The following is a 12,978-nucleotide window of genomic DNA, read 5'->3' as shown; positions in this document are numbered from 1 at the left end:
CAAGACTAACACAGAGCTGTGGTCCTTTGGGCAGTCATACTTCTGTGGCAAGATGGACAGATGAAATGCCAGCCCGACTGCAGTGTGCTGGGCTCATGTTCAAGTCAGGAAGGTGGTACCAGACTTAGCCCTAATGAGGGCTTTACCCATGCCTTAGTAATTGGAGAGTTCTCTGAATGACCCTTGGGAAGCTTCCTCATCTTGCCATTTCCTCTGCTGTTGGCATCTGCTTACCACTACACTCAGCCTGGCAGTCCCAGCTGGCCTTAACTGGGTGCTACCTCAGTCCAGACTGAACAACATGGGTGACTGCAGAGCTCTTACCCAGATGGGAATGGGGGGGCTCCTTCCTGTTGGCCTGGTGCATCCACATGGCACACAGCAAAATGATGGGTGATCTCTTGCATGTCTTCAAAGTTAAAGAATGCATTAAAACAGGATTTGTCTGAAACAACAACAAGAAGAAATTAGATACTTCTTTAGGTTTTATTGCAAGCCACCCTCCAAACACCACGGCACACACCTGCAGGAGCTCAAGCCCCTACTGAGACCATAGGGCAGTGGGTGCTGGATGGTGTACATGCTGTGCCTCTGCACAAAACTGCAATGCAGCAGTGAGTCTCAGCAATGGAATTACCATGACTGGAGGGCAGGCAGACAAACAGTCATGCCTGCAATGCCCCAGAAAGCAGGGCCTCACAGCACCTGGGGACTTAAAGCACTCACAGAGAAGTACCTGTGTGAAGGTAACAGAACATTTTGGGTGGGAAGATGTCAAAAGAGCAACTGTGCCCACCAGAACATTACACTACTGCTGCAGCCATGTACAAGAGACTTGTTCACCTGCCCAGCACCCACAGGATGGATGCCCTATCACACAGTGCAGCAAGTCAGCTAGAGCACTACCATGTGTTGGGTGGACCTATTTCCATCTTTCCACCTTGGCCCTACCTTTCAAGGGCTGTTAGAATGGACAGGGGCACGCCATGTGCTCTCTCTCCTGCAGACCTTTATCTTTTCACCTTGGAATGACCTCATCTCAGCTCCATACCAGGCCTGCTACTCCCCATGCTCAAAAGCAAATACCACGAATAATCCCTTTTTCAGGGTCCTGGCAATGCAAGGGCTTACGGTTGAGGCCAATGTCATGGTATGTGAGGATGACAGGTCTGTTCCCCTTGGGTGTGCCCCGCATGGTGACATGAACCACTCCGAAAGCTGTCTCAATGTCATGTTCCTGCAGAGAGAGAAGAAGGAGCCCCAGTGTTACATGTGCTGCCTTCACAGGGAACCCTAACTGAGGGCCAGCAGCAAGGGCCTCATTCCCATGTTAACACTGCTCTCCTACCCACAGTACAGCTCTTGAAATCACAGAATGGTTTGGGTTGGAAGGGATCTTAAACGCCATCTCATTCCACCTCCTGGCCACATGCAGGGATACTGTCCACTGCATCAGGTGGACAGGAGATCCAAGATCCACCCAACCTGGCCAATTCACAATCCTGTCAAACCTCTGTATCAGTTCTCTGTGTTCAACCACTGCCCAAAGCAGTTTGCTTTTGTACAGATATGCAAATGGTCTGAGGCTGCATCTTCTCATGATCAAGATCTCTGGGATATCTATGGACTTTGGCAAAGCTGTGGAAATGTCAGGAAAGCTGGATACACAATATCACTTGTAGAATCCTTCTCTTATCTACAGAAATCAATGGAGAGACATGCTCTTACAGTAACTATAAAAAGCACCAATTATTTTCTTGATATTAAGAAAATGCCTGCTTAGGAAAAAGCCATATGGTTCAGCTTGAAGACAGGACATTACAACCTCAGAAATATGTTTTACCAGTTTACATAAAGTATATGATTTTTTTTTTTTAAACAGTAACTTTGAACAACCTGAAAGTCATTAAATCAAACACAGGACTGATGAGAGTACTTGCCTTGCAGCACATCAGAAATCCACCCCACCCACTTTCTGGGCACTCTTGAAAGCTGGTTATGGGGCAGACTGATTTAGTTCTTGCAGTGTAAGACCTTCCTTCACCCAGCTGTGCTTCCTTTCAGGGACCCCAAAGCTTCTCTCTTCCCTTGCTCCAGGAGTGTGGCAACAGGAGGACACTGGCCCAGCCAAATCACATGAGGCAGCCTGAAACCTTCCCGAGGCTTGTGTTTGAAGGATAACAAGACACCCCTGTCTGCCCTTGTCCTCAGAATGGGGCTGGGTTTTGCTTGCATGCAGCTGTTGCACTGTGCATGTGCAGAAGCTAGAGTACTTATCTACAAAGCAGCAGAGACCCATCTGCAGATGACATTACCTTATCTGAGGTTCACCTGACTCCCTTTTCCTTAGGAAGAGATTTGGGGTAGGAAAGGACTCGTCTGTGTTTGCAAAGCAAGCATGTGTCCATGTGGCAGGAATTCCTGTCCTCACAGCAAGGCTCCACAAAGCAGCCCAAGGTGCAATCCCTGCTTCCTCAGCCTCCAGCACACCTCCAGGCTCTGCCCCTTGCCCATGTCTCAGCTCTCAGGAGAGCTCTGCTGAGCTGGACAAAGCTCTGTCCTGTACTTCTGAAGGATGTGCTGTGCAGCCACAGCACTGGATTCCAGTTTAGTGCTCTCTAAGCCTACAGGTGTTAATGAGTCCTTTAAATAAAGTGGCCACTTTTGGAGAAGGCAACTGGCAGTGCAGGTGGCTGGAAGGGCGAAACACAGTGAACTCAATGGAGAGTGCAGCAAGTGCCCAAGTGGCTGGAGCCTGACCCTGACCTGCACTTCCCTACACCCCTGAGGGCTGTACTAAGGACTTCCACTAACAGCAAGTCTCTCTGCCAGCTCTGGCATTTGCCAGGCCCTTCCATAAGCAGCTATCCAGTAACCATTTTTTAAAAAATTAATCTTGCTTTGTTAGACTACTGCCAGGTCAGTGAGTTAAGAAGCTCATAGACTGGTCTGGCAAATGCTGGTTCTGGTTCAGAGCCCAAGGGGAGTGCATGGGGTGGCAGAAGGAATAGCCTTGCCCCGATCACGAGATCAATTAAACTGATTCACAGCTCATGAAGGGAGGAGACCTGCAGGGGATGAGGGAGGTTCTATAGGCAGCAGCAAAAGCTCAACTATCAAACAGAAACACAAACACTAGACTGAGAAAATAATGAGAAAAGCAAAGAAAGCAACAAAAGAGCTGATGATATTGAAATATGTCTGCAATACAGTCTTTTCTGTAATTACATTTGAACTTACTGAGTTTTACCCCCAGTTTCCCTACCAGTGATTCAATGTCAGTTTTTACAGCAAACTTTATTTTCTCTGAAACTTTCCCTGGAGTTTTAGGGCTTTTATCTCAATCTCTGATTGCAAAGGACAAAATCATTTTCAGATGACACACAATTAGCGTATGCATGACTCCTCATCACCTGTTTGTCTCCACAACAGCTCTCCTATGTATCAAAGCCACAGGACAGCATGAGATGGAAGCTTAAACTGAAGCTTAGGTATTATGGTTTAGATAGCAACACAGTCTCTACACTTAAACGGTTGCTACCTTGAACTGCCCCCCAAAAGTTATTATTTAGTTACATTATTACTGGCTTATTACTCGCTCAAATGTGGAGCAGAATAACTCACAGTGGGTACCAGAGCATTCAGTGAGAGAACAGGAACTTTGCCAGCTGCACCCTCTGCCCGTGACAAACATACTTTCCTCATGTCCTTCTTGTATACACCCTTCACAGCTGCCTAACTGCTGCCCCGTTCCAAAACACAATTCTGGCATGTTCACTCCTGGTATTTGCCATCTGCTTGTGTAGATGTGTTGTGTTGGAAAGTAACAGACACTTCTAGACTCTGGCACACTTGGTTTCTTTCTGCTCTCTGCTCACACTATATCAGTGTAGTTTGAAAAGAGATTCATGGTTTGTTACTTTGCAGGTGTTCAATTCCAGCTAACATCTGAATGCTCATCTGGTCTAGTGCAGGGAAGCAGTGATACAAGAAGGCAGGTGGAAAACACGTGGCCAGGAGACAGCCAGACTTTTGCAAACCTGCAGTCTTTAAAATAAGGGAGATGCATGGAAGAGAAGCTCATGATCCACAGGTTGTGTTTTGAAGAGCTGAATAGAATTCAATTTTCACTTAGGGACTGAAAACTTTATCAGAAATTTTTCTTGTGAAAAAAGATATTTTTATCTTTTGCCTTTATTTGTATGGTAGGTAAAAATAACCAGCAGCTGCAGCCCAGCTGCTGCAAATAGGAGGAGGGTAGCAGAAGCAGTGTGGCTCCCAGAACTGGCTCTCAGCAGCCGCAGGCACTGCCAGGGCCACACTTGCTGCTGAGGCTGGGCAGGGAGCTGCCATTGATCCACCAGAGCACCTGGGATTCACAGCTTCGAACACCAGCAGTGCCTGCAGGTTGGGAAGGAGAACAGCAATGATGAAGGAAGAACAGAAGGCATGGAGACCAGCTGCAGCTGTAGCCTGCTGGGATGACTTCAGGAGCCTGTGCTTGTGGAAAAGGATAAAGCGATACAAGTTCTCAAACACTTGCATCTTGTAACAGTTTCCCATCTTGTAACTTTCCCAGCTTCCAGCAATCTGTAGGTCCAGCGAGACTTCCTTAACTGGAGGTGTGGTCTTCAACTTTCTGAGGATGGGGCTGCAACTGCCCAACTTGTGCCTTTGGTACCGCTCTCCCCCTGTGACCAGAGCAGCTGAACCTTATTAATGTGTGGGGTAAAGAATCACGTAATTCCCCATCTCATATCTGCTGATTTTGCATGAGATCTCCTTGCCTTTGGTTTGGAAGCTGGGGAGCAACTGACCCCATTTCCATACTCCCCAGAAGCAATACTCTGACAGCTCGTGACCCCCACATGCTCCTTTCTGGGCTGATGGGCTTGTATCCAGCCAGCCCTAGTACAGCATGGCCCTGACCATGCTGCTGGGCCTCCAAAACTGCCCCAGGGACTCTGTGAGCCAAGGGGCCCGGCAGGATGCCAAACGCATGCAGGCACATGTTGTGGATGCACAAAGCAGCACAATGGAGGTGCTTTGTTCTCTGTTCCTGATGAACAAGGATTGATTTGCTTTGCTGAAAGCCACAAGCCCTGTGCTGACATTGTCACTCATCCCCTGCAATGTTAAGGTCTTACGCCTCCGGGTTATCATCTGCTGTGAGCCCATGCTTTCATTTTCCACTCTAGGAAGGCTTGACTCAATGTGCAGCACATTTTGTTTACCCAAAGGCAGATAAGTTTTGTCACTGCACCTTCCATCACTTTTTCCATACCTCTAAAGAGTATATTTAAGCAGCACAGGTCCCAGTACAGACCTCCAGAGTGCTCCTCAAGTGATCTTGACTGTGAAGACAAATGCTGAGTTTTTTTAGTAAGTATTTCATCCATCACTGGACTTCTCTTCTGACTGCATGGTCTCCTAAGTCCCTTAAGAGATATGTCTTAAGACTCTTTTTGGTCCTGTCTCTTGGAAATCCAAGTAGGCTTTATTGACTGAATTATCTTTATTTATATCACTACTGATTCATATGAAGAATTCCAACAGCTCTGCAGAGCAGGACTCCTTCCATTTAAAAACTTGCATTACCCTTTCCCAGTATTTATCAGTGTCATTGATCCACTGTACTCTGCTAATTGTATCAGTCTGTCTGGTATAGTTGGTCAGTGAATTTCAAGAATTCCTCTGAATTCTGATCCATCTTTTAAAATGTCTGGCAGATGAATCATTGGTACCATGGCAGGTTCAACAGAGGAGCATAACCTCTCACTTAACACCTCAACTATTTAAACTTATTTAAAACTCCTGGGTTGGTACTTCCAGTTCTGGCAACCTGCTACAAATGCATAAATATTATTTTTGTAGAGCCTCTGCAGCAAGCACTCTGGGGTAAGGCAGGATCTGCACTGACTCCCCACAAAGAGCATTCCAGCACAGTGCTCTCTGTGAGTCACTCTGTGCCAAGCCTGCATGCAGAAAAAAATATGTTTAGTTTTTCTGCTATGACTAGCTGTAAGCCTCTCTTCCAGGTGCCATTTTGACAGACCTGAAACAGGAAAGTTGGGGTTTTCCCCTTTGGAAATCATCTCTCAAAACCCTCTCTGTTCATATATTTAACCTGTTAGAGTTTATAACCTCTTCCATTTTCTCTAGCTTTTTAAAAAATGCTTTGTTTACAATAACCTCCCCGCCCTTCTGTTAGACATGCTGGCTTTCTGGCACCATTCCTTGTCTCTGCTGCAATGGATAGTGGGCATTTGCTCTCTGCTCAGTTTATGTTCAACAATCTTCTCTATTTCTGTGCAGGCTTTGTTCTGAACTTTGAGTGCAAAACTAGTCAAGTTTTCTGTGGTTTGCTGGTTAGTTTTTTCCTTTTCCCCAAGGATGTTGATCTGGAATACATTATGGTTGCCATTGCAGAGCAGCTCTTGGAAGGCACAGAATACATTTCTCTGCCCTCAGAATCATGTCAATGATGGCTTCTCACGCTCTGGAGCGCCTTAACCTGCTGCTCCACAGAAGTTTGTGGCTAAAATGCAATGTTGTCACCATGTAACCAGATGCAACTTTGATTGGCTGACTTCATGATGAAGTGCCACTGGAAAGAGACCTTCTCCTGTCCCTCTGCCCTGCCCCACATCCAGTGAGCTGATGGTCCTATGGAAATCTGTAGGCAGGAGTGCAGGGTTGGGTTCACTGTCTTGTGAGTTTTGCTGTAATCTCTATAGTGCCAGCTTCTGAGAATCTCTGCTCTTGATCAAAGAGCCCTGCACTTCAGAAGTGTGTGTGAACCATAGTGGCCCAGATACTGGAAAGTGATAAAACACAACCCAAGAGAAACTTTAAAATATCTAAGATCAAACTCAGACAAGAACTGCTGGAAGACATTCCTTGCTGGGCATCTGCAGGTCAGATAAGGCCAGGACATTATTCCATTTGCCCTTAACATTTCTGAATGTTTCTCAAACTGAAGAGGAAAACCCACACCCAACTACACCTGACAAAGCCTAAATCTACTGTGGGACTGATTACAGAAAGAAGTAGACACATGGTAAAAAGGTTCAAACGTAGGAACCATTTCTGACTGCCACCCTCTGCCTTTGGCCAGAGAGGAAAACAATGACAGTGCCACTGACAGGTTCTACCTGTTAAAGAATCCATTCAGTGCCAGCAGCTTCAGGTGCAGCTGCAGTGGAACTGCTGGCTGAGGTCTGGAGGGGCAGGAGCCTAAGCTCGCAGCAAGAGGTCATAAACTGAAGAACCTTTGCAGAAAAGGTGCCAAGGACCTGAGGCCCAGAGAGGGGACCCAGACTCAGAGACACTGCAGCAGCTGAGGACCCTCAGACCTTCCCTGTGCTGTGAAGGGATAAAACCCCAGGGGGTCCTTTGTTTGGGGTCCCTTTGGAGGCACCAGCTCAAGCTCTTTGTTGCTTTGCTATTTAGCTGTTGCGTCATGATTAAATTATCTTAGAGATCTGGACATCTGTGACTCTGCTATGGAAAACCTGGGGTAGAAGCAGTAAGAAACCTGCTGTGACTGAGTGTGGGATGTGAGCTGCCAGGGGCTTGGTCCCAGTTCAGGTGGTGTGAGTGACTGCCAGAGTAGCTCTGGGAGGACTGGACAGAGAAGTTTCCTTAACACCACCAAAAAATTCCCATATTGAGAAAAAACATTCTGAGTGAAGGAGTGAGGCATCCAACGGCAGCTCCATTGGTTCTCAATGCCTTGAGCTCCAGAAACTCACAGGAAGCAGAGGCAGCAGTCCAAACTCCAGCTATGCTCCCACAAACCCAGGTCACCGTGTGATCCAGTACTTAAGTTTTAAAAGTTATTAAAGGTTGAAGAAACCATTTGTTTCACAGTGGGAATGATTAATGACTAGAATTCATATTACCAGTGCTTTTCATGACTAACATATTAAGCTGCTTTTTTGGCATTATCAGATGAGTTTTACTCCCAATGTGAAGCTCTCAAAATTCAAAATTAGTTCCTTAAAAAATTGAGATTTTATTTGATTTCGAGATTGGCAATAAAGAACACATTGTGAAATCCCTTCAAAACTTTTTCGAACATGAAAACATGGGAGAACACAGAGCAGCAAGACATCTGTTGCTTGTACTCTGCTCAAGCTTGCTGTAAGTCTGTAGTAGCATAGGGCTAGAAACATCCCCAAAAATCTTTCAACTTAAGGATATTCAGTTCCTGGTTCACCTAAGGCAAAGAGAACTGCCCCTGCTGCTTTCCTGTAAGGTGGAAGAGATGCAGATTACTCAGGGCAGGCTCTCCCGTTTTCACCGACTGTGACTACAGCTATTTACATCATCTTTGCCAGTCCTGGCAAAGGTGAAAACCAACCATGCTCCTGGGGCAGCCTATCCCAGCCACTAACTACAGAGAGACTAAAGCAGAGACTCCATTGTCTTGCCTCGGCAAGAGCTGCCCTCAAATTTCTACACATTACTGAAAAATTAGCATAAACTATGACTGTAAGATAAGAAAAAAATATTGTAAGACTGTAAAACATCACCACCTGGTAACTCTTCCCATTATAATACTGCCAACCTTAAGGCAGCTGGCAGCTGAGTGCTTCCCAGCTCCTTCTCGGTGCAAAATTATTTTAGAAATTGTAGACTTGAAAGAGATGGCTGCATGGGAAGCAAATCAAAATCAGATTTCAAACAACATCTTGAAGTAAATTGGTCACTTCCATACAGAGCAGAAATTTATTAATAGAAAACACAGTATGATCTATGCAGGAAAGCAATAGTTTCTGGTACTCTGTGTAATTGGATTAAGTGTTAAATAAGAGAAATTCTGAGTGAGAATTGAGAGCAGCAGAAGAATGAGATATTCAATCTGCTTACACAAACTCAAAAGCATCAGGAGACAGAGTTGCAAGCACCTGTTCCAAAGGCAGGTGACGATGAAGGATGGACCCACTCCCTCTCTGTGACCCTTGCTAATGCTCAGTGTCAGCCAGCAAGAACTGGCAAGTCACTTCCCAAACACAGATCCTGCCAGAGAACAGACATTGGCTTTGCAGTCAAAGGAACTCAGCCAAGTGAGCTACAACACAAGCACGGCTGACAGGCTGGGTTTGTGCTCCCAAAGCAGAAATCATGAACCCCTACAACCATGCAATGCTGACACCAGTAAGCAATTCATGACAACATATCTGAGATGCAGAAAGATGCACTTCTCCATCTCCTGCCCTGCCAACGTGTTACAAGCAGCAGTTAAAACCACAACTTTCTTGCACTCCAGTCAAGTACCCAGTGTCATGAGCAAGGCACCCAGCACAGACTGAGGAATACATGGTGCTTCTTACTCCTGCTCAGAGTAGATCGCCCCTTCCCACCTAAGGCAGGAAACTGGACCTGCCTAGATCTGTAATAGTTCAGGGTGAATTAAACCATGGCAGCTGAGCTCTGCTCTGCACTGTTGTTTTGAGACAACAGAATGTGAGACTGCAGCCTTCCCCCTGGGCTGCAAACAGAACAGAGAGCCTCTGGCTGTCTCCCATCCCCTGGGCAGCGGACTAAAGATGCCACCACCTGCAGACACACAGCCTTTGTAAACCCGAAGCCTGCACAACAGAGATCTGAATGTGCTAATACACAGATAAGCCTGAAATAGTTTGTGTGACTGCTAGACCCCAGACCACCTTAACTCCTCAAGGAAGCTGGAAGGTAAGCCAAGGGCCATGTTTCTAGCCAAGGACAGTCCTCCTACTAATATGATGTCCCAGTCTGCATTTCAGTACCTTGCTCAAGACAGTGAACATCTTAAAATCTCTTGAAGAAGAGAATGCAGGGCTGTGTTCTGTGTCTTCAACTTTTCCACATCCGTGGGAACTAGAACTGCATTGAATTAAACCTGGTAGTACAGTTGCTCATTAATTGCTGTGAAATACCATTAATGGATGTTGCATAATGAATGAAAATGGTTCAATGTAAAGCACATTTATTTGCTTTGCTCTAAAAACTCACTCACAAGAACATAAAAAGTACAGGAACTTCAAATATTACAAATGCATAATCACCCCTTTGGCACACTGTTGTGACAGAATACAGAAAGCAAAACTAATGTTCATGTAAACCCCAGGGAAGGACTGTGCACATACATTTAGAAGTAAGAGTCATGTTTCAGTCCAAGTCCAGCTAGTTAAAACTTTTCAGAACTCAACACAACAGTTTTACAAAAAAGGTGAGGTTTTAGATAGAAAACCAGATGAGAGGAATCACAGGAAAAGCTTCCCAAGAAACAAATTATGCAAAAAAGGGAGGCCAAAATAATATTCTATTTTAGTAATTGTTATCTTTATAGTGTTTTTTGCTGTGATGTCAGAAGTCAAAACCAGTACTTTAGTGGTGATGCTAGTTTTAATAAGATTAGAAGCAGCATTAATCTAGCAGGTATTAAGTAGACTTGCTTTCTAGATCAAAACATCTTATGTGTTCTAATTAATTTCACTCTAGAACTTTAATCAAAAGAACTCGTTGTACAAATCAGAGGAAAATGGCTCTCAAAATCCCAGACAAAATGTTTCAATAGGGATGAGAATAGCTCCCACTATTCACACAAAGAAACCAAACCCTTCTGCAAAAGTGCTAACAGTCTATTTTATCTCAGCACAGTAAACAGAAGATGCCTTAAAATATCTTGTAATCAATGCCACAGAGTAGCATTCACAAGCTGTCTTAAATGAAAAATGAACACAGTTTCAAAAAATGAGGACAGTTTCAATTCAACCTCTCCAACATCAGGAAATGCACACAGTGGAATATGTCAATAACCTCTCAGCAGCACATACCCTTTCTGATAGCAGAGCAAGTAAAAATAAAGTGAAGAGACTAGGCAAGGATAAGCAAACTTTTAAAAATGCAGATTCAAAAAGCTTCAAACTACTTTTAAGTTTACATATTGCAAAAGAACTTCTCCAAAACTGAATCAGTACAAACAGGTGCTTATTGAAAAGTGATACTTTCAGTAAAAGTAAGTGGCAAAAAACTCCTTATCAAGGTCTGACATTAACTCTGCAAACATTGTGCTGTGTTTTACTCTGGGCACAAGCAACTGAGTAACTCCACAACTTCCATTAATGCCAGCAAGACAGCACATTTTTATACCAGACAATTTCTTTCCTCCAAGGGTTTCTGCATGCCTTGTCCTTTCTGTTTCAGATGAACCCTGCATGTCCTGGACTTACTTATTCACACCTCCTCCTTGAGAGCTTTCTGCAAATACTCAGTCAAATCCCAGACCACCTCCACACTCCAAGCCCCTTCTGCATGGTGTGTGCTGAAAAGCCAAACACTTCTCTGTCTTCCTGTTGGTGGGAAGCAGTAGAGGCAGCTCAAATGATCAAATCAACTAATCAGATCAAATGCCACCTTATTTCAGACTGAAACATAACACAGGTTTAGTTGGATAGTTTTCCAAATATATCAGCATATTCCTTCATTTCTATTTAAAGCAAATAATCTTGAAAAGAAGAGAAGATGTAGGCTGAGACAGAACATCTACTTCTGGAAGCGGCAGAGGGTCTGCAGATAATAATAAAAGCACAGGCACAGCTCTATTAACAGTGCAGATTAATTAACAGATCACCATACCACCTGTCCATCAGCATTCCAGACCATTTATGTGACCATCTGCCCATGGACGTTGGGAAAAGCCAAGCCTAGACTTCATTAGGGTTCATACTGCTTTCAAATAAAATGTAGGTCTCAGATTTAGGTTAATGCTTTTTAGTTCTGAGAATAGCCTAAATTCATGTTGATAAAGACTGCTAAGCCCCTGTGCCAGCTCTCCACTTCATCTCCACTGCAGCCACCAGATTATGTGGGGTTGTTTACTGACACCCAGGCAATCCATTATGTATCAGGGTTAGCTTTTGTTGCTTGCATATGAACAACAGTTTAAGAAAACCAGGACAGCTGTATCTGGAAGTCAGCTGTACCAGAAAAGCTAAAAGCTTCCTCACACACATTCACCCCAGAATAACAAACTTCAGAAGTAGGAAGAAGAAGAAACTTGTGCTGTTGACTTTGCTCTGATCTGATCCTGGAAAGTTACTCAAAAATAAAACCAAACATACAGGGAAATTAATAGAAATTCACAATGGCATTACCCCTTTTCACCAAAGGAAAGACCTTACAAACCTTAAATATACACGTTCCATTGAAAAGTAACACATGTCAAATATACAGAAAACAGTGTGGGGAACCTGTGTGCCTGGTCCTACACACCTCCTAGAGTCAGTGACAGTGCTAAAGACATGTTACTGAGATGGGATTAAACCAAACACTTCTCCCATTCGTAAGCATGGCCCAGCTGCAGAGAGTATTTTGAAATTCCGGATTTCAGACAGAGAGAGGTCCAAAAGCACCACACAACTAACACTGAGGGTGGCTGTTACTCTGGCTGTATCCAAGGAGAAGCTAGGGTAGGAACATCAGTCAGTCCTGGAAGGAGCTGGGACCCTGAGGTTAGTTCAGTTGGTTAAGAGCATGGTGCTAATAACACCAGAGATGGTGGGTTCAATATGGGCCATTCACTTAAGAGTTGGACTCAATGATTCTTGTGGGTCCCTTCCAATTCAGCACACCCTGTGAAATTCTAGCATAGAGTTACAGTAAATGACCTCAAGGCCAAGAGCACAGAGTAATACAGACAAATAAAACAGGATGTGTTCCAACAGGGAACACGTTGGATCTGCACTGCTGACAGGGTTATCAACAGTGCTGACAGTGGCTCACCTTTCCCTCACCACCCCTTCCCCTCACTGCACTGTCTGCAGCCCTGCAAGCACAGCTCAGGATGTGGTCAGCCCCAGTCAAAGCTACAGCTTTAACTCAATTTAAAACAGCTTTTTTTCAACTATTAGAAAAATAAAAAGGTCTGAAATGCAGATCTCACATCACTGATGCCAAAGTATCATATTGCAAACACTACACTGTATAAGA

The 12,978-nt window shown here is 44.6% G+C and overlaps 1 protein-coding gene across 1 annotated transcript in view; it reads right to left on the bottom strand.

Moving 5' to 3' along the window:
• The window catches only part of NDRG3 (NDRG family member 3), a 56,921-nt gene that overhangs the window by 10,882 nt on the left and 33,061 nt on the right, over positions 1–12,978 (bottom strand). The window contains exons 4-5 of the mRNA XM_059480598.1: positions 1,132–1,237; positions 325–445 (exon numbers count right to left, since the gene is read on the bottom strand). Coding sequence (XP_059336581.1) covers positions 325–445; positions 1,132–1,237 — 227 coding nt within the window. The remainder of the gene's footprint in view (positions 1–324; positions 446–1,131; positions 1,238–12,978) is intronic.

The sequence above is a fragment of the Ammospiza nelsoni genome, chromosome 12, assembly GCF_027579445.1.
Source record: "Ammospiza nelsoni isolate bAmmNel1 chromosome 12, bAmmNel1.pri, whole genome shotgun sequence".
Taxonomy (NCBI): domain Eukaryota; kingdom Metazoa; phylum Chordata; class Aves; order Passeriformes; family Passerellidae; genus Ammospiza; species Ammospiza nelsoni.
Note: the sequence above shows the minus strand (reverse complement) of the source record. Positions and strands in the feature narration are given on the sequence as shown.